Source organism: Nomascus leucogenys, chromosome 9 (assembly GCF_006542625.1).
Source record: "Nomascus leucogenys isolate Asia chromosome 9, Asia_NLE_v1, whole genome shotgun sequence".
NCBI classification, from domain to species: domain Eukaryota; kingdom Metazoa; phylum Chordata; class Mammalia; order Primates; family Hylobatidae; genus Nomascus; species Nomascus leucogenys.
This window is the reverse complement of record NC_044389.1, coordinates 18,821,380-18,843,560: the sequence shown is the minus strand read 5'-3', so window position 1 is coordinate 18,843,560 and position 22,181 is coordinate 18,821,380. Positions and strand designations below refer to the sequence as shown.

At 36.2% G+C, this 22,181-nt stretch overlaps 1 protein-coding gene across 1 annotated transcript in view; it reads right to left on the bottom strand.

The window, feature by feature from the left end:
- Positions 1-1,795: 1,795 nt before the first annotated feature.
- ZBTB41 (zinc finger and BTB domain containing 41) overlaps positions 1,796-22,181 on the bottom strand; it is a 57,857-nt gene continuing 37,471 nt past the window's right edge. The window contains exon 11 of the mRNA XM_030818702.1: positions 1,796-8,109. Coding sequence (XP_030674562.1) covers positions 7,457-8,109 — 653 coding nt within the window. The 3' untranslated portion in view covers positions 1,796-7,456. The remainder of the gene's footprint in view (positions 8,110-22,181) is intronic.

Genomic DNA, 22,181 nt, shown 5'->3' with positions numbered 1-22,181 from the left:
ACAGCTTCTCCTTAGGGGTGGATGGGAATACTCTCAGTGAGAATTCTGGATGGTATGTCTGGTAGTCCACTTCATAAGGAAGAGAACATGGCCTAAGGTAAAGCTCTGTGCTGATTCATGGACAATGGCTGACAGGTTGGCCAGCTGGTCAAACCTTTGGAGAAAACAAAATGGAAAATCGGTGACAGCTTGGTCTAGGGAGGAGCGGTATATAAAAGGGTCTCTCAAAATAAGTATAGGAAGTTAAATTTGTGTTCCATGTAAATGCCCATCAGAGAATATCCATGGCTGAGAAGGAGCTCAAAAATCAGGTAAAAAGGACAATCTATCCTGTGGAGGTCAGCTTCTTCCCCCAGGGATCCATTTGCTTGCGCATTGAACCCATTTAGAAAGTGGCTATGGCAGCAGTGGTGGAGGATAAGAATGGGCTCAAGGTGATTTCCCTTGCCAAAGCTGATGTGCTAAGCCCCTGTGGAGTGCTTAACCTACTGAAAGAGGCTGATGCTGAACATCCAATCTAATTCCATTCTCCAATGGGACCAGCTAACTACCTGTGGCATGTTGTTACATTGAACACTTTCTATTATGGAAGGAGCAATATTTTGCCTCTCTGGGATAAATGTATTTTTCTGAGTATAGATTACTATACCTGCCCCCATTATCTATATATTTATAGAAAGCTTTATGTATAAACCAATGAATATGTGATGGTTTTCACATACGTCCAAAAATTTGTTGCTATCCTCTCTTCAAGAGAGGGAGTTTAATTTGTGTCCCTTGCATGTGGACTAGAATTAGTGACAATACAGAAGTGGTACTATATCACTTCCAAGATTAGGTTATAAAAAGACAACAACTTAAATCCTGGGTACACTCTCTTTTTTGGATTACTTTCAGGTAAGTGGTGTGTGTGTGGAGGGGTGGGGGGAAGGCGGGGCAGGCAGTTGCCATATCACTAGGCAGCCCTGTGGAGAGGCCATGTGATGAACTAAGGCCAAAGACCACATGAGTGAGCTTGGAAGTAAAGCCATCCCCAGTGAAGCCTCTAGAGATGGCAACTGACATAACAGCTTGATTTCAATCTCATGAAAGACCCTGAGCTAAAACCACCCATCTAAACCCGGCCTAGATTCCTTACCCACAGAAACTTGGAGGTAATAAATGTTTGTTGTTTTAAGCCACTAAGTTCGGTATAATTTATTAGACAGCAATAGTAAACCAAGTATCACACACGACATTGGCTATAATCAGAAGACTCATCTTGCAGAAATGTGCTCATGCCTATAGAATTTACTGGTCTTCTAACACTCAGAAGCAGCTGCTGAGATAAAATAGAGAAAGTCTACTGGAGGCTCAGTTATGGTGCCAGATAGGGATAACAACTTGCAAGTTTGGGGGTACCATCCTATAGCCTACACTTTATGCTTTCAACCAACAACCATTTCTCCCATAGCCAGAATGTATGTTTCTGGGAGTGAGGGGGATTAGAGGTAAGAGTGGCCCCTCTCAATATTATACAGAATAACTCATTTCACTAATGAATTTTACTATACTTCAGACTTCTCTCTAAAAAACAGCATAATATGACTACTTCAAGCATAAAAGTCATCACTAATATTTGAATTTATATTATACTTAAAATTAGTTTAATGGTTTATACATTTAATATATAAAATATTTCAAAATATATAGCTTATGAGAAAATGTTTTAAAATGTGCTGCAAGTTACTTGGTTTCAGAATACTGCATTCCCATCCTGTGAAAATGTGATTCAATAAAACCTAGATATGCTGTATTAGGACCAAAGAACTTTATATTTATTTTAAATATCAAAATAACACAAAGAACTAGTTCAATATACAGTACACTTCCTACTCTTCACAGAGAACTGAAATTTTCTATAAAGACATTTATACTTAGGAAACATCAGACAACCAAAGTATGTATAAAACTCACAAGATATTTTACACACAGTTCACAATAATTAATTCTGATATTTTAGATTTTTCTGTCATTGCTTTTAAAGTATCCTTAATTAAAAAGAAAAATTATTATTTGAGACTGAAAACAAGTTCAAAAGCATTTCTACTTTAATGTACACTGTAAATCCCCATAATCAAAACATTTACTACACAATGTGGAACAGCTAAATGCCCAGTTTTGTATTATTTTCTGGCAGCCACACTCATCAATTGTAATACAGTTTTATCAATAGGGATAAGAAGAGTCCAATCGTTGGAAAGAATAAAAATTTTGTAATTACATCACAGTACATTGTCCAGCTTTAACGCAAGCAGGAATGCCAAGCAAAAAAATGTGCAGTAACAATGAGATGTGTACATCCTCTTCATTCAGTACATCTTTTAGAATCTCCAACAGCAATGCAAGCACTGATTACTTTTCTTTACCTAAGAATTTGACCAAACAAGGTTATATTCTTTGTATAACCTCTATGCTCTAAATATAATCCTTAATTTCTCCTCTGAATATAATCCTTAATTTCTCTTTATGTAATTGGCTGCATAGGCTAAATTTAAATTGTTTTAGGATTTTTCTCAAGATCATAGATTTATGATCATACACAGCAAGTTGAAACATGAAGAGTAAACAAAACATAAGCACTCTCTCTACAAAAACCTTCTTTTTCTCATCTTCCTCACATCTTAATCCTATTACATCTATCTTATTAATGCTACTTCCAAAGAGAAAGAGCAGAAAGCATGCTAAGATTATAGGGAAAAGGTATCTTAAGTAAAAACAATTTTAGAGGAAATAAGGAGGGGATTCCCTCTACCCTCAAAACAAACAAACAAACAAAAAACCCCACATTAAAGAAATGTGGAAAAGGGTAGGATATAAGGAAGAACTGTCTAGTTTCTAGAAGTTGTTTAGAAAATTATTCTCACATTATCCATTATTCACTCTTAACAGCAAGTAGCATTTACTATAACACTACTTAAAGTTTTAGAAATGCTACTTGTAGAATACATTTCTAGGCATTTTAAATTTGGCACTGAATCTTAGAATATCCAAATACAACCTTCTTTAAAGTCCTGATTTTTCCTGAGTTGATCAACTCGTTATGTATTGGTTGGGATGTTGCTGCTCCTAATGAGAAACTCATCTCAAACCATCACCTCTTGTTCAGTTTTAGGCAAACTGAAATAAGGTCATTCACTGCAGAACTGTGTAGTTATGGTTACTGGTTATTTAAAAGACAGAGAAACAGAGACACAGATGCAGACACACTACTCATTTTATTTTACTTGTCAGATTCCTCTAATAAGCATATAGAGACAGGCCCAAGAGTGGCTTCACAGTAACTATAAAGGCCACAACAGAGATTTTTTAAATGATATATAAATCATAAAAACAAATATTCACACTAACAGTGCCAATTTGCCTATATAAACATAAAGCAACCTAAAAAAAAAACAGTTGCCCAACCAGCAGGCAACACAATCATAACACCCATAACCAAAAAAAAAAAAAAAAAAATCTATTAATCAGTACAATCTAGCCAGCAGAATCAACTCTAAGCAACTACGACACATCGAAAAGGCACAAAGCATTCAATGCAGAAAAGACTGGGTATAAAAGGACACTGTCAAAGAGCTACTGCTCAAAATCTGACGTTTCATCACTGATATATGAGAGTGATATGGTAGGAAGAAAACTCAAGCTTACAAACATCAGTTTAACTGGGTTTTAATTTGTTTGCAATTACATTGAAAAGCAGCCAATGATAATTACTTATCAACCCTTAATTAGCAGTTTAGAGTCACCCTACAAAGATGCTTTGACACTTTTTAAGGTTGATAGAAAATTATTAGTGTACCTATTTCATGACCTGCCATCGCCTAAAAGGAAGTCACCTAATAAAGCACCAATTTAAAACCATATTTTTGTTACTCCTATTCTCCCAGCAATAAATGCCTTAATTACTTAAATGTATGCGAAGACTACTACCTTTACAGTTGGTTAAATCTTGCTGGCACAAGGACCAACCCCTAACCTTAAATGGGATTTTAGGCTGCAAAAAAAATAGGTTGGGTTTCTTACAAAAATAACCTCAACTTGACTTAAAAAAATTCGAAGGCAAAAATTATTTTGATAGTGTAGTGTAAAAAATAGGCTTATTTAGCATTTAGTAGTGTTCTCTAAAAAACATAACATTGTATTAATTAAACTAAGGAAAACAGTATTCTCACTTATAATTGGTTTGTCAGTATGACTATTCCCAGAGTATTTTCTTTTGCTCCTATTTTTATACATATAAACACCATAATCAATCTCAGTATTCAAACTAACAACTTTTTTTTTAAAAAAAAATCCATTATTCTAGGACTTCAACTGTGCTTCTTTGGACAAATAGTTATTCAAGCAAGAAAGAATTTAAAGTCTTTTAAACTATTTAATACCTACTAAAAATCTTTGGTGCATTTAAGTCAAAACCCATTAGATTAACACATTCCTGCACTTTATAAATTACTCAATTTACAGATTAAGTGCTAACTGCTATCTGCTAAAAAATTAATTTAAAACAATAAATTATGCTCACAAAATAAAAAAATTCTGAATGAGGCTAAACTTAGTTGCAAGATTCAAAATTTTAAGTACAGTTACAACATAAATGGATTAGTTATAGAGCATTTGTCCAAAATACTCTAAATCAAATATTACAAAAGGTCAACTGAAAAGAATAGGCCTCCTTTTATACTTTTTGTGCCAACTTTTGTCAAAAGCCTATATACATTCAGTTTGCCCAAATCCATGAGGTTTTCACAACTGTAAAATTTCTTACATTTTTGTAAATTAGAGGCAGCAGATTAGTTTCATTTTGTTTTTGTTGTTGTTGTTTTCAATCATCCACTGAAACTATTACTTCATCAGAATTATATTATGCATCTCCCAGACTAGGTTAAGATTAAATGACAGGATGTAGTACCTGGCACATAGTAAGCATTCATTAATGCTAGCTTTCTTCTTTCCCTACTAGTAGCTCTGCCACTTACTGACCATGTGAGCTTAAATGAGTCCTTTTATCTTAACCTCAAATTCTTTATAAAGTGGGAATATAGCTTGTTCTTAATATTTCAGGGCTGGTTATGAGGTTCAAATGAGATAACGTATATGAAAGCATTTTATAAAACAGTAAATCACTACTCAAGTTTAAGTTATCTACAATAGTAACTAAATACAATTATATTATTATATTTCACTTTACTAAGAGATGTATTCCAAAAACGTTCTATGTAAACCAATTCCTACAATTAAATCATATATTTAAAGCATTAGGACGGACATTATTATTAAAAGAACCCTAAAGTAAATACCTTCAAAAATCAAAGTATTCTTTTCAATGTGAAAATGCTGTATCTTCTTTTTCTGCCACCAAATGTATAATATACCATATACATACATGTATATAAACATATATATACTATCTGCCTTTTTATAAGTCTAAACTTTTCTACATTAGCTTATATGTAAGGCAGGCTACACTTTTATGTATGATTTCTTTCATTATAGTAAGATTTTTAGTTATAATATTATCAGTCTTTATGATTAAAATCATAAAGATATGTATTTTTAAAAGTCAATTTGAAAGACTAACAGACTAACAGTACCTCATATAGTCAACCTCAATCATGTAAGTACCCCAGATATAACATTTCCACACAAAGAAATAAGAATACTTTAAAAAGGAGAACATAGTAAGTAAGTCCACTAGTCTTAAGACAATTACAGTCAAACCTTGACAAATGAGGCTAAACTCAGATTGGTTTTATTATTTATATGAGCTACTTTGGTTAACTGCCTCAATTTTCAGTATTTCTTTTGTTTTACCTCTGCTAGTATGGCGAACGTTGCTGTAAAGTACCTTTATTTCTTAAGTGCTTCAGCAACAGTTTCCACCATTACTAATTGGTTAAACTTTATTCATTAAAACTTCATTATTTTATTTGTGATTTTTTTTCACAAGGGCTGGGCTAGACTTTACAGTTTACACACACAAAAAAGTGCTTAAAGCAATTAGGAGTGTAAACAAAACTGAAATAGAAAACTTTTAAAACTGCTATTTTCTAGTAGTTTATGTACAAATGACATGCTAATAATAAATCAACCCTGTCTAGTCTAATCTTCAAGCAACTCTACTAGGAAACATTATCTTAGTTTTTAGTTAAAATTGACTTGAAAATATGGAAAGTGCATGTCTTTAAAGGTATTTTATAATTTTGACTTTGTCCTCAATTTTAATCACTGAGGTTTTGCTGTAACTGCTATTTCCTTTCACCAAGTCCTCAACTTTTGTCTCATACAGAAATAAAAATTAAAGGTTAATTAGACATTAGGCTTTTGTGAAGGCAAAATTAAAGGTCTGGATTGCATGTAAATCTGTATATAAGTAGTGGTTCCATTTAATTAAACAATGTTAAGTTAAATTAGGCACAAATTTCATAATCTGTTTGGCAGCTTTTCTAACAATTGAACACAAAATATCTAGTTCCTGTTTCCCAGAGTTTCTATCAGCCAAGTAAATGAAATCAAAAGTAGCATGTTTAATTAAATTTCATTGAGTTACAACGGCTCTTTTCTTAGTGAGATGAAGACATATGCTATGTTGTATTGTCAACATTTCTGAAATAAATAGCAAAGTACAAAAGGTGAACTTACCTTGAAAAACATCTAGTTAAAACTCTCATATTTTTCTTGTAACACATTTTCAGTTTGTATAATTTAATGCCTAGACCTATGTTTGCCTTTCTTATTCATAACAATTGAAGTATAGGCAAAAACCAATTATCTGGATTATTATTTCAGTCCTACATTTAACAGCTAATCTTACATTAGTTAAGCTTTCTGGCTTTGAGTATATCAAAAGTCCAAAGGATAATGATAAAATTATGTATGAATGGAAAGACAACACAGAAATATCCAAGGCATTCTTGTAAATTCAAATTCCTAATTTCAATTTTAAAAATTTGTATAATAATGAATCTTAAGTTAGGATAAGAAACAGTTGCAATTATCAGTATACTCTTAATTCCTTCTTAAAGGCTACATGGTCCTCAAACTTGTTTGTAAGAGGGGCTAGGAAGAAGAAGGAGAGGAATGAGACTAAAGAAGAATGAAAATTTCCACTGATGATTAAAAAAATACTTCCATAATATCAGCAGCTAATAATTGCAAAAAATTTAAGAAACCATTAAAAGTTAGCACTAAATAATCTTTAAAAAATCACAAAAATGTGTACTTCAAATATTATGCCAGAAATTTTGTCGAAATATTCATGTTCAGTAAACAGAGACACATAGTTTTCTTGATTTCAAACTGTTCTGAGGACTTGAGAAACTAGAAAAAACAAGAAAATAGCAGCCCCACAAATTTAAAAGCTATCAGCTCTACCATTAGCATATAACCATCCAAAAATCTGTGGAATGTTTAGATTTACTCATGAATGATGCTCATTAGTAGAAATATTTTGAACACCAGTAGTGCTATCAAGGCCCAGTAATGTTCCAAGATAAGATTGTTCTCTAGGATCTAGCATTTGTTCAGGTCGAACTGGGTGAACTATATTTGCAGGTTGAGGAGTAAGAGTATATTTTTCCAGAAAAGCTAAATCCGCTGCTCGTGGATAATCAGTCGACTGTGGCTGTGGTGACAAAATCTCATGAGAAGATGGTGGGAGTGTGGTAGTATGACGCACTAGGTCACTCGGAGTCTCAGGCATCTGAACTGGAACCAGAGTTACTGGAACACATACTTCAGCAGATACATTCTGTAACATCGTCTTGGCTTCCGATTGATAAATTTTGGGCTGGTCCATATATTTTGTTTCTGTTTGAAAGATTTTGTCATCAGATGAGTACTCAACTGGCAAGGATACAAGTTTTTCCTCAGAAGTACTGAGAGGATCATCAGGAGATTTTATTTCATGAACGTGGTCAATGTGGTATTTCAGCTTGTCTTTCCGCTTAAATGTTGCATTACAGTGCTGACAGTTGAAAGGTCGGGCATCAGAATGAATAACCAGGTGTTTTGTTAATGTTTTCTTAATTCTAAAAGACTGATTGCAAATTTGACACTTGTATGGTTTTTCACCTGTATGAATGAACAAGAATATAATTAGATGTAAAATGTACTCAACTTGATAAGACAATGACTTCAAGTAGCAAACTTCCAATGTGAATACTTGCAAGAACTTGATAATAGCAATAATACTGTATACTATCACAAAATGCAGACAGTACAGTAAACTGGTAAAAATAAGAAGCTTAAACATTAAAAAGCTCTGGGTTTGAATTCTGGCTATAACACTTACTAGCCAAACATTGAGCAAGCTACCCAACTTCTATGCCTAGTTTTCTCCTCTGTAATGTGGAATAATAACCAACCTCACAGAGTTGGTAAATGGAATAAAATAGAAAGTGGAGTAATAGGGCTTAGCACTGCACCTAGTACATAATAAGTGCTTGTAAACTATTGTTATTGCTTATTTTTATTCCGATAGCCCTCAAAAAGGTTAAACCAAAACATTTGATTTTCTCCCCCAGTCAAGGAGGATAAAAACTAAAACAGCAATTCTAATTAACATGGCTCCTTGGGTTAGATAAGAAGTAGCTATCTCTAGCCTGAGGTCAAAATAAGAAGAGTTGTTCAGCGGAAAGAACAAAGAAGCTGGACCTGTTTTTAGTTCCCCCTGAGTCAGGTTCTCACACTGTAGTTTTGTTTTGTTTTGTTTTATATAAAACATTATAAATTCCTAGGTTAGCCAGTGTGGTAGGCAGAATGATGGCCTATCAAAGATGTACACACTCTAGTCCCAGGAAGCTGTAGATACTTATATGGTAAAAGAGACTTTGCAGATCGGATTAAGATAAGACCTTGAAATAGGCAGGCCAACAAGCATACACAGGTGAGTCAAATCTAATCATAGGCATCGTAGAAGATGGCCAATAACTGAGAAAGAATGGGTCAGACAGATGTAACATGAGAACTCAATCACAAATTGTTAGCTTTGAAAATGGAAGGAGGAAGAAGCTAGAACATAAGGAATACTGCGGCCACTATAAGCTGTGAAAGGCTCTCAGTTTACAATAGGCAAGAAAACGAGACTCTCAGTCCTGGTCCTACAACTCCAATAACTGACTCCTGTCAGTAACCTGGATGAGCAAGAAACTCATTATTCCCTATAGCCCCTGGAAAGAAATACAGCCCTACCAAACACTTAGATTTCAGCTTGGTGTCAGACTTCTGACCTAAAGAACTATACGGTAATAAATTTATATTGTTTAAACCACCAAATTTGTGGTGGTTTGTTAACAGCAGCAATAGAAAACTTATATTTCCAGTACTGCAGTAGACACAAAAGCATTATTTTAAAGCCATCTTAGAAAATTACATATTGTCACATGAGCTTGTTGATATTTTTTTCTCATCTCTCCATTTGAAACATCATCCATTCTCCTAGTAAATTAAAAGATAATTACATCTTCAAGTTGAATCACTAATATCAAACTATTATTTGTTAGATATTATTGTTAAATATTTTGTAGCCCATTGGAACCTTCAAATCTCACTACCAGAAAATTTAGACAGACTGTGAGGCTGATTACCTAGTACTATTGAATTTCTACTTGTTTCTGGACTAACGGTATTACTAATGTCATTAGAGAGGTAGTGAGACATGAAGTAATACATTATGTAGATAATTAACTTTTCAGAAAAAGTATTTTTAACTGTGTATAGAACACACAGCATCTAACATTTGATTTTACAAGTGAATGCCTATAATCAGAGATAATATGGAAAAGCTCAGAGGACAGTGCTTTGAAAACAAAACGTACACTTCCAAAATGCAAGAACTCTTAAGTGCTTTCTATAAATCCCCAGCATCAATACTTGTCATGCAAGGAACATTCTATAATTTTTTTTTTAAAATAAGAACACGACCACAGCAATACTAACACCACCAAGAGGCACAGAGTTTACTTTTAAAGACAGAAGTTTAAGTTTTGAGTGTTCTCTGGCACAGGACCAGCATGATGGTCCTTGAGCATTTTCATTAAAAAAGTTGTATAAGTGCAACGATGTTTTTAAACTTAGAATAATCTTCAATCAGTTCTAGTGTGTAACAAACACTTTTAGAAAACTGTAATCCAGATGGGCATATTCCTTTGCGTAGTTTCCATTATCATTTTAAACAACTGTCATTTTCAATAGAAAAATCAATTTAGGTTTCTAAAAAGATAAAAATTCATAAAGAAAATGTTAACATTATTAAATGTAAAAAGCAAACTTAGATTGCTTAAAGATACATAGCAGAAAAGGTGAAAACTATCAACTTGATGAAAAAATACAGATTAAAGAAATAAACTTTCTACAGTGAGAGTTTCTATAGTAAGATTATGTATTTAACAACAATAATGCAAGTAGAGTGCATCTCAAGATCATAAATCAGAGACATAAGGCAACCAAAAGCTCCCTTTAATGACATACAGAAAGGAGCATTAACAGTAGAAGGAAATAAACAATACTCAAAGAGATGTAAACTAATAGCTAAAATCGTAGAATCTATGAGCCTTTAGAATTTAAAAATGTCATCCACAGAATCACCTTTCTTTAGATATTAAAAATTGGTATGTGAAAAATGTACATTAAGAGACTTATTTCAGACTTATTTCAAACTTACATCATATCATGCCTCTTACTGATGAGAGGGGAAAGATAAAAGATTCTTAAAAAATAACCCCCACACCCAAATTACTCTTTGCAGGCATCAAAGCACAGCCAAGTCAGAACCTAAGGGGGCAAGGTCTGGTGACATAGGAAGTATAGAGGTGCTTTGTTTTTTCCTCAGTGCACTTTCAGATTCAGTCTATGAGGAAATAGAGGCCAAGCTGCAGCCCAGCACTTGAGGAAATCTCATTGGCATGGGAAGATAAAAGTTGGATTTTGGGACTACCAAAGAATTGAAGGGTTAGGAGCCTGAAAAAGAAGGAACAACAGAGAAATGAACAAAAATATCTATATTTGCCAACTATTAAAAGAAACATTTGCTGGGTGAGACAGCTGGAAACCAAGAGTCAGAAGGCTAGAGGGTTGACCAATATTTCAGCAATACTGGCAAGACGGAGGTTAGAGTTCAGGACTCACCAAAACGAGGAACTCTGGTAAAAACACCATGCTGTCAGTAGAGACCCCAATGCAATGATGAACTAGGAGAAAGGCAGATCAGAAGTAGCCAGAAACAAAACAAAGTCCTCTCATATTCTATTTGCTTGTGAGAAAAAATTTAAATCTAACTGGAAGGAACACATCTTCAACAGCTTCTGTAATTTTTAACTCACAAAATCTAAAGTTCAATACAAAGTGACCCAAATGATCAAATGCCAAGAGGGGAAAAAATACAATACATACACCCAAAGCAAATACTATACATATAAGACTGGGACATCAAAATCAATACGATTAATATGTACAGGACAATATAGGAACAGTAAATTTTACCAGAGATTGGAATCTATGTGAAAAAAAGGAAACTCTAAAGAAGATAAGTGAAGATGTCTAATGTACATGCAATCGAAGTCTCAGGAGGAGGGGAGCGAATAGGCAACAGCAATATTTAAAAAGAAAATGGCTAAGAATCTTCCTAAATAAAAGAAAGACATCAAGTCACAGATTCAATCAACACTATAAACCTCGCAAAATACAAAACACACACACACACACAAACACTCAAATCAAGGCACACTATAGTAAAACTTCTGAAAACCAAAAACAGAAAAATCTAAAAAAGTAGCCAATTAAAATGAGACATTTCCTTCAAATGAGCAACAATAAGACTGATAGTATATTTTTTCTTTTTTTTTTTTACTATTATTATTTGTTTTTTTTGTTTTTTTTTTTTATTATTATACTTTAGGTTTTAGGGTACATGTGCACAATGTGCAGGTTTGTTACATAAGTATCCATGTGCCATGCTGTTTTGCTGCACCCATTAACTCGTCATTTAGCATTAGGTATATCTCCTAATGCTGTCCCTCCCCACTCCCCCCACCTCATAACAGTCCCTGGAGTGTGATGTTCCCCTTCCTGTGTCCATGAGTTCTCATTGTTCAATTCCCACCTATGAGTGAGAACATGCAGTGTTTGGTTTTTTGTCCTTGCGATAGTTTACTGAGAATGATGGTTTCCAGTTTCATCCACATCCCTACAAAGGACATGAACTCATCATTTTTTATGGCTGCATAGTATTCCATGGTGTATATGTGCCACATTTTTTTTTTTTTTTTTTTTTTTGAGACGGAGTCTCGCTCTTTCACCCAGGCTGGAGTGCGGTGGCGCGATCTGGGCTCACTGCAGGCTCCGCCCCCCGGGATTCATGCCGTTCTCCTGCCTCAGCCTCCCGCGTAGCTGGGACTACAGGCGCCTGCCACCTCGCCCAGCTAATTTTTTGTATTTTTAGTAGAGATGGGGTTTCACCGTGTTAGCCAGGATGCTCTCGATCTCCTGACCTCGTGATCCGCCCGCCTCGGCCTCCCAAAGTGCTGGGATTACAGGCGTGAGCCACCGCGCCTGGCCTGTGCCACATTTTCTTAATCCAGTCTATCGTTGTTGGACATTTGGGTTGGTTCCAAGTCTTTGCTATTGTGAATAGTGCCGCAATAAACATACGTGTGCATGTGTCTTTATAGCAGCCTGATTTATAGTCCTTTGGGTATATACCCAGTAATGGGATGGCTGGGTCAAATGGTATTTCTAGTTCGAGATCCCTGAGGAATCGCCACACTGACTTCCACAATGGTTGAACTAGTTTACAGTCCCACCAACAGTGTAAAAGTGTTCCTATTTCTCCACATCCTCTCCAGCACCTGTTGTTTCCTGACTTTTTAATAATGGCCATTCTAACTGGTGTGAGATGGTATCTCATTGTGGTTTTGATTTGCATTTCTCTGATGGCCAGTGATGATGAGCATTTTTTCATGTGTTTTTTGGCTGCATAAATGTCTTCTTTTGAGAAGTGTCTGTTCATGTCCTTCACCCACTTTTTGATGGGGTTGTTTGTTTCTTTCTTGTAAATTTGTTTCAGTTCATTGTAGATTCTGGATATTAGCCCTTTGTCAGATGAGTAGGTTGCAAAAATTTTCTCCCATTCTGTAGGTTGCCTGTTCACTCTGATGGTAGTTTCTTTTGCTGTGCAGAAGCTCTTTAGTTTAATTAGATCCCATTTGTCAATTTTGGCTTTTGTTGCCATTGCTTTTGGTGTTTTAGACATGAAGTCCTTGCCCATGCCTATGTCCTGGATGGTATGGCCTAGGTTTTCTTGTAGGGTTTTAATGGTTTTGGGTCTAACATTTAAGTCTTTAATCCATCTTGAATTAATTTTTGTATAAGGTGTAAGGAAGGGATCCAGTTTCAGCTTTCTACATATGGCTAGCCAGTTTTCCCAGCACCATTTATTAAATAGGGAATCCTTTCCCCATTTCTTGTTTTTGTCAGGTTTGTCAAAGATCAGATAGTTGTAGATATGCGGCATTATTTCTGAGGGCTCTGTTCTGTTCCATTGATCTATGTCTCTGTTGTGGTACCAGTACCATGCTGTTTTGGTTACTGTAGCCTTGTAGTATAGTTTGAAGTCAGGTAGCTGATGCCTCCAGCTTTGTTCTTTTGGCTTAGGATTGACTTGGCGATGCGGGCTCTTTTTTGGTTCCATATGAACTTTAAAGTAGTTTTTTCCAATTCTGTGAAGAAAGTCATTGGTAGCTTGATGGGGTTGGCATTGAATCTATAAATTACCTTGAGCAGTATGGCCATTTTCACAATATTGATTCTTCCAACCCATGAGCATGGAATGTTCTTCCATTTGTTTGTATGCTCTTTTATTTCATTGAGCAGTGGTTTGTAGTTCTCCTTGAAGAGGTCCTTCACATCCCTTGTAAGTTGGATTCCTAGGTATTTTATTCTCTTTGAGGCAATTGTGAATGGGAGTTCACTCATGATTTGGCTCTCTGTCTGTGATTGGTGTACAAGAATGCTTGTGATTTTTGTACATTGATTTTGTATCCTGAGACTTTGCTGAAGTTGCTTATCAGCTGAAGGAGATTTTGGGCTGAGACAATGGGGTTTTCTAAATATACAATCATGTCATCTGCAAACAGGGACAATTTGACTTCCTCTTTTCCTAATTGAATACCCTTTATTTCCTTCTCCTGCCTGATTGCCCTGGCCAGAACTTCCAGCACTATGTTGAATAGGAGTGGTGAGAGAGGGCATCCCTGTCTTGTGCCAGTTTTCAAAGGGAATGCTTCCAGTTTTTGCCCATTCAGTATGACATTGGCTGTGGGTTTGTCATAGATAGCTCTTATTATTTTGAGATACGTCCCATCAATACCTAATTTATTGAGAGTTTTTACCATGAAGGGTTGCTGAATTTTGTCAAAGGCCTTCTCTGCATCTATTGAGATAATAATGTGGTTTTTGTCTTTCGTTCTGTTTATATGCTGGATTACATTTATTGATTTGCGTATGTTGAACCAGCCTTGCATCCCAGGGATGAAGCCCACTTGATCATGGTGTATAAGCTTTTTGATGTGCTGCTGGATTCGGTTTGCCAGTATTTTATTGAGGATTTTTGCATCAATGTTCATCAAGGATATTGGTCTGAAATTCTCTTTTTTGGTATGTCTCTGCCAGGCTTTGGTATCAGGACAATGCTGGCCTCATAAAATGTGTTAGGGAGGATTCCCTCTTTTTCTATCGCTTGGAATAGTTTCAGAAGGAATGGTACCAGTTCTTCCTTGTACCTCTGGTAGAATTTGGCTGTGAGTCCATCAGGTCCTGGACTCTTTTTGGTTGGTAGGCTATTGATTATTGCCACAACTTCAGAGCCTGTTATTGGTCTATTCAGAGATTCAACTTCTTCCTGGTTTAGTCTTGGGAGGGTGTATTTGTCGAGGAATTTATCCATTTCTTCTAGATTCTCTAGTTTATTTGCGTAGAGGTGTTTGTAGTATTCTCTGATGGTAGATTGTATTTCTGTAGGATCGGTGGTGATATCCCCTTTTACATTTTTTATTGCATCTCTTTGATTCTTCTCTCTTTTCTTATTAGTCTTGCTAGCGGTCTATCAATTTTGTTGATCTTTTCAAAAAACCAGCTCCTGGATTCATTAATTTTTTGAAGGGTTTTTTGTGTCTCTATTTCCTTCAGTTCTGCTCTGATTTTAGTTATTTCTAGCCTTCTGCTAGCTTTTGAATGTGTTTGCTCTTGCTTCTCTAGTTCTTTTAATTGTGATGTTAGGGTGTTGATTTTAGATTTTTCCTGCTTTCTCTTGTGGGCATTTAGTGCTATAAATTTCCCTCTACACACTGCTTTGAATGTGTCCCAGAGATTCTGGTATGTTGTGTCTTTGTTCTTGTTGGTTTCAAAGAACATCTTTATTTCTGCCTTCATTTCATTATGTACCCAATAGTCATTCAGGAGCAGGTTGTTCAGTTTCCATGAAGTTGAGCGGTTTTGAGTTGAGTTTCTTAATCCTGAGTTCTAGTTTGATTGCACTGTGGTCTGAGAGACAGTTTGTTATAATTTCTGTTCTTTTACATTTGCTGAGGAGAGCTTTACTTCCAACTATGTGGTCAATTTTGGAATAGGTGTGGTGTGGTGCTGAAAAAAATGTATATTCTGTTGATTTGGGGTGGAGAGTTCTGTAGATGTCTATTAGGTCCACTTTGCGCAGAGCTGAGTTCAATTCCTGGATATCCTTGTTAACTTTCTGTCTTGTTGATCTGTCTAATGTTGACAGTGGGGTGTTAAAATCTCCCATTATTATTGTGTGGGAGTTTAAGTCCCTTTGTAGGTCACTCAGGACTTGCTTTATGAATCTGGGTGCTCCTGTGTTGGGTGCATATATATTTAGGATAGTTAGCCCTTCTTGTTGAATTGATCCCTTTACCATTATGTAATGGCCTTCTTTGTCTCTTTTGATCTTTGTTGGTTTAAAGTCTATTTTATCAGAGACTAGGATTGCAACCCCTGCCTTTTTTTGCTTTCCATTTGCTTGATAGATCTTTCTCCATCCCTTTATTTTGAGTCTATGTGTGTCTCTGCACGTGAGATTGGTTTCCTGAATAAAGCACACTGATGGGTCTTGACTACTTATCCAGTTTGCCAGTCTGTGTCTTTTAATTGGAGGATTTAGCCCATTTACATTTAAAGTTAATATTGTTATGTGTGAATTTGATCCTGTCATTATGATGTTAGTTGGTTATTTTGCTCATTAGTTGATGCAGTTTCTTCCTAGCCTCGATGGTCTTTACAATTTGGCATGTTTTTGCAGTGGCTGGTACTGGTTGTTCCTTTCCATGTTTAGTGCTTCCTTCAGGAGCTCTTTTAGGGCAGGCCTGGTGGTGACAAAATCTCTCAGCATTTGCTTGTCTGTAAAGGACTTTGTTTCTCCTTCACTTATGAAGCTTACTTTGGTAGAATATGAGATTCTGGGTTGAAAATTCTTTTCTTTAAGAATGTTGAATATCAGCCCCCACTCTCTTCTGGCTTGTAGAGTTTCTGCCGAGAGATCCGCTGTTAGTCTGATGGGCTTCCCTTTGTGGGTAACCCGACCTTTCTCTCTGGCTGCCCTTAACATTTTTTTCTTCATTTCAACTTTGGTGAATCTGACAATTATGTGTCTTGGAGTTGCTCTTCTCGAGGAGTATCTTTGTGGCGTTCTCTGTATTTCCTGAATCTGAATGTTGGCCTGCCTTGCTAGATTGGGGAAGTTCTCCTGGATAATATCTTGCAGAGTGTTTTCCAACTTGGTTCCATTCTCCCCATCATTTTCAGGTACACCAATCAGACGTAGGTTTGGTCTTTTCACATAGTCCGAAATTTCTTGGAGGCTTTGTTCGTTTCTTTTTATTCTTTTTTCTCTAAACTTCCCTTCTCGCTTCATTTCATTCATTTCATCTTCCATCACCGATACCCTTTCTTCCAGTTGATCGCATTGGCTGCCGAGACTTCTGCAATCTTCGTGTAGTTCTTGATACTTGGCTTTCAGCTCCATCAGCTCCTTTAAGCCCTTCTCTCCATTGGTTATGCTAGTTATCCATTCGTCTAATTTTTTTTCAAAGTTTTTAACTTCTTTGCTATTGTTTTGAATTTCCTTCTGTAGCTCGTAGTAGTTTGATCGTCTGAAGCCTTCTCTCAACTCGTCAAAGTCATTCTCCGTCCAGCTTTGTTCCATTGCTGGTGAGGAACTGCGTTCCTTTGGAGGAAGAGAGGTGCTCTGCTTTTTAGAGTTTCCAGTTTTTCTGCTCTGTTTTTTCCCCATCTTTGTGGTTTTATCTACTTTTGGTCTTTGATGATGGTGATGTACAGACGGGTTTTTGGTGTGGATGTCCTTTCTGTTTGTTAGTTTTCCTTCTACCAGACAGGACCCTCAGCTGCAGGTCTGTTGGGGTTTGCTAGAGGTCCACTCCAGACCCTGTTTGGCTGGGTATCAGCAGCGGTGGCTGCAGAACAGATTTTCGTGAGACCACAAATTCAGCTGTCTGATAGTTCCTCTGGAAGTTTTGTCTCAGAGGAGTACCTGGCCGAGTGAGGTGTCAGTCTGTCCCTACTGGGGGGTGCCTCCCAGTTAGGCTGCTCGGGGGTCAGGGACCCACTTTAGGAGGCAGTCTGTCTGTTCTCAGATCTCCAGCTGCATGCTGGGAGAACCAATACTCTCTTCAAAGCTGTCAGTCAGACAGGGACATTTAAGTCTGCAGAGGTTCCTGCTGAATTTTTGTTTGTCTGTGCCCTGCCCCCAGAGGTGGAGCCTATAGAGGCAGGCAGGTCTCCTTGAGCTGTGGTGGTCTCCACCCAGTTCAAGCTTCCTGGCTGCTTTGTTTACCTAAGCAAGCCTGGGCAATGGCGGGTGCCCCTCCCCCAGCCTCGCTGCCGCCTTGCAGTTTGATCTCAGACTGCTGTGCTAGCAATCAGCGAGACTCCGTGGGCATAGGACCCTCCGAGCCAGGTGCGGGACACAATCTCCTGGTGTGCCGTTTTCCAGGCCCGTTGGAAAAGCGCAGTATTAGGGTGGGACTGACCCGATTTTCCAGGTGCCGTCTGTTACCCCTTTCTTTGACTAGGAAAGGGAACTCCCCAACCCCCTGTGCTTCTGAGTGAGGCAATGCACCGACTGTCCTGCACCCACTGTTTGGCACTCCATAGTGAGATGAACCTGGTACCTCAAACGGAAATGCAGAAATCACCCGTCTTTTGTGTCACTCAGGCTGGGAGCTGTAGACCGGAGCTGTTCCTATTCGGCCATCTTGGCTCCACCCACTGATAGTATATTTTTTTCAACAAGAGCAAAACAAGCTCCAAAACCAAAAATAACCTATCTGAAGTGCCAAATGAAAAAAGCTGCTAACGTAAATTCTACAGTCAGAAAAACAATTACCTATGAGGTAAAATAAAAACATTTTCAGACAAATAATATGGTGCCAGCAGACTGTGTGAAAGAAAACTTTTCATGCATAAGGAAAATGACTGCAGGTGGAAGAACAGTAAACAGTAAAGAATAAATACATGGTTAAATTGAAATAATATTAAATATTTAAAACAAAAAAGCGATGTCTTTGGGTTTTAAGAGACATGAAGAATTAAAATACATACAATACATAATAGATAAGAAAGATAAGGGTGTTATAAGGTATTTGCAGTTTCTGGAAAGTGACGAATAATTTCAACTATTTTATTTATCTTTTCTAGAAGGTAAGGTAGACTGTAACAATTTCAGAATGCACATTGTTATCCTGGGTAACCACTAAAAATATAATGAAAGAACACATAATTAAGAAGCTAATTGAGGGAAAAATTACAACAACAATCCTTAATGATTATATACAAAGTGAAGACATGAGGAGAAAAAAGCATCACGGAATCAATTGTGTAAACAGCATGATGATACATTCAAGCCCAAATAAGTGAGAAATCACATATAATTTAAATGAACTAAACATAAAAATTAAAGAACAAAGATGATCAAAATAGATCATTAAACAATACCAAAAGATGCATATCATAAATATAAGTCCAAAGAAGGCTTGGAAGTAAAAAAAAGAAAAAATATTTAATATAAAAGTATCCAAAAGAGTGCTGGTAATCTTTATCCCATAATAAAGAGCAACATTTTATAATGATATAAAAGACCATTCAACAGAAAGATATGACTAATATATATCTAATACATATATATTAGATATATCTAATAATAGAACCTCAAAATACATAAAGCAAAAAATGAAAAAATCAAAAGAAATAAACAATTTACAATCATGGTTACAGTAGAGATTTTCAAATAAATATCTCAGTAACTTACAAAATAAGTGGTAAAAAATGAAGAATGTAGAATATTTGAATGGAATATCTTCTCTGACAAGAGTAGAATTACACTAGGTATCAGTAACATAAACTTGCTTAGAAAATCCCCAGATATTTAGGAATTGGGTAATACCATTTGAAGTAAACCATTAATGAAAGAATAATTTAGAACAGACATTAGGAAATATTTTTAACTGAATTATAATGGAAATATGAAATTAAAAATGAGGTATGGGCCCGGGCGTGGTGGCTCACGCCTGTAATGCCAGCACTTTGGAAGGCCGAGGTGGGTGGATCACGAGGTCAGGAGATCGAGATCAGCCTGGCCAAGATGGTGAAACCCCATCTCTACTAAAAAAAAAAAAATTAGCCGGGTGTGGTGGTGGGTACCTGTAATCCCAGCTACTCAGGAGGCTGAGGCAGGAGAATCGCTTGAACCCAGGAGGTGGAGGTTGCGGTGAGCCAAGATCGTGCTATTGCACTCCAGCCTGGGTGACAGAGTGAGACTCGGTCTCAAAAACAACAACAACAACAACAAAATTTAATTAAAACCTTTCCCTACAGAAAACAAAGTCGGGAATTTATTCTGTCAATTCTTGCAAACACTAATGAGGAAATGATGCCAATTTTACACAAACTCCTTCAGATAACTGAAAAAGATAAATTATTTCCCAAATCATCTTTTGAGACCAGCATAGTTATGATAACACAGCCTGTCAGGGACATTACAAGGGAAAAGATACAGGCAATATGTCTCGTGAACCAAAAAAGTGTATAAAATATAAGCAAATTGAATTCAATTATACAGGATAATATATCATGAACAGGATATATGTATGTATATGTCTGTATATTTGTGTGTTTGAATGTTTGTTTATTTTTGAGACAAGTTCTCACTCCATCACCCGGGCTGGAGTGCAGTGGTGCCATCCCAGCTCACTGCAGCCTCAATCTCCCAGGCTAGGCGATCCTCCCGCCTCTGCCTTTAGAGTAGCTCAGACTACAGGCATGCACCACCACACTTGGCTAATTTTTGGATTTTTTGTAGAGAAGGGGTTTTGCCATGTTTCCCAGGCTGGTCTTGAACTCCTGGGCTCATGCAAATCATCCACCTCGACTTCCCAAAGCACTGGGATTACAGGGGCTTGTGAGCCATCGCACCAAACGTGAACAGGATATATTATATCTTCAATACACCATGAACAGGATGAACAAGATAATATATCATTAGCAAGATACTATATCAAACCAGTCTGGGTTTATTCCAGAAATGAGGTTTAATATTCAAAAATCAATTAGTATAATTTACCACATAAATAAAAAAATATGATCACCTCAATCAATATAGAAAAAACATAAAATTCAACAACTATTCATGACAAAAACTCTAAATAAACTAGGGATAGTAATTTCCTTATCTATTTACAAAAAACCTATAAAAAATATCATACTTAATTGTGAATTATTGAAAGCTTTTCCCTTGAAGATGAGAATAAGAAAATAATGTCTACTTCAATGTTTCTACTGGAGATGTGACCAAAGCAATAATGTGACCAAGCAATAAGGTTTACTTCCCAACCCCGAAAGACAGAGAGAGAGAGACAGAGTGTGTGTTATAAAGACTAAAAAGGGGAAAATGAACCTGTCATTATTCACAGATGACTTGTTTCCATGATTTGAAAATTCAAAAAAAAGCTAGAGTTAAACTATAAAATTTAATAGAAATTTAGCAAGGTCACTGGATAAAAAGTCAATAAACAAACTCAATTCTATTCCTGTATACCAGAAACAAATAAAAAATAAAAAAGGTCAAAATTTGATACAAAAATATCAAATACCTAGGCATAAATCTAATGCAAAATGTGTAAGATAGCTACACTAAAAACCACAAAACGTCTTTGAAAAAAATCTAAACAAATTAATGGAGGTGTTCACAGACTGGATGATACGATGTTGTAAAGAAAATCAGTTAAGGAAAAGTTGACCACAGGTTCAATGAAATTCCAATAATTCCCAGCAAGTATTTTTGTGTGTGGAAATTAACAAACTATTGCTAAATTTATGTAAAAATACAAAGGGACAAAAATAATAAACACATCTGAAAATAAAAAGTTGACAAACAAAGCACACATATATGACCACTGAATTTACAACAATATGCCAATGAAATGCAGTGAGAAAGGATCGTCTTTCCAAAAAATAGCGCTAAAGCAACTGGATAACCATATGTTAAAAAAAGAACTTTCACCTTTACCTAATAACAAACACAAAAACAAATTATAGAAAGTTCATGGATCTAGATACGAAAGTTAAAATAAATCTTCTAGAAGGTAACAGCCAAAAACATTAATGACCTTGGGTTGAGCAAAAGTTTCTTAAAGAGGACACAAAAGAACTATAAAGATTAGCCGGGCGTGGTGGCGGGCGCCTGTAGTCCCAGCTACTCGGAGAGGCTGAGGCAGGAGAATGGCATGAACCCGGGAGGCGGAGCTTGCAGTGAGCCGAGATCGCGCCACTGTACTCCAGCCTGGGTGACAGAGCGAGACTCCGTCTCAAAAAAAAAAAAAAAAAAAAAAAAAAAAAAAAGAACTATAAAGAAAAAAATGGTACACGACGTCTTTAAAATTCAAAACCTTTGTTCATCAAAAGACATCATTAAGAGTGAAAAGGTAAGTCACAGAGGAGAAGATATCTGTAATATATATATCCAGAATATAGAAAGAATACCTACAAATCCATTAGAAAAAGACAGACACTCCAATTTTTAAAAATGAGTACAAGAATTAATCTAGTATTCCACAAAAGTAGAT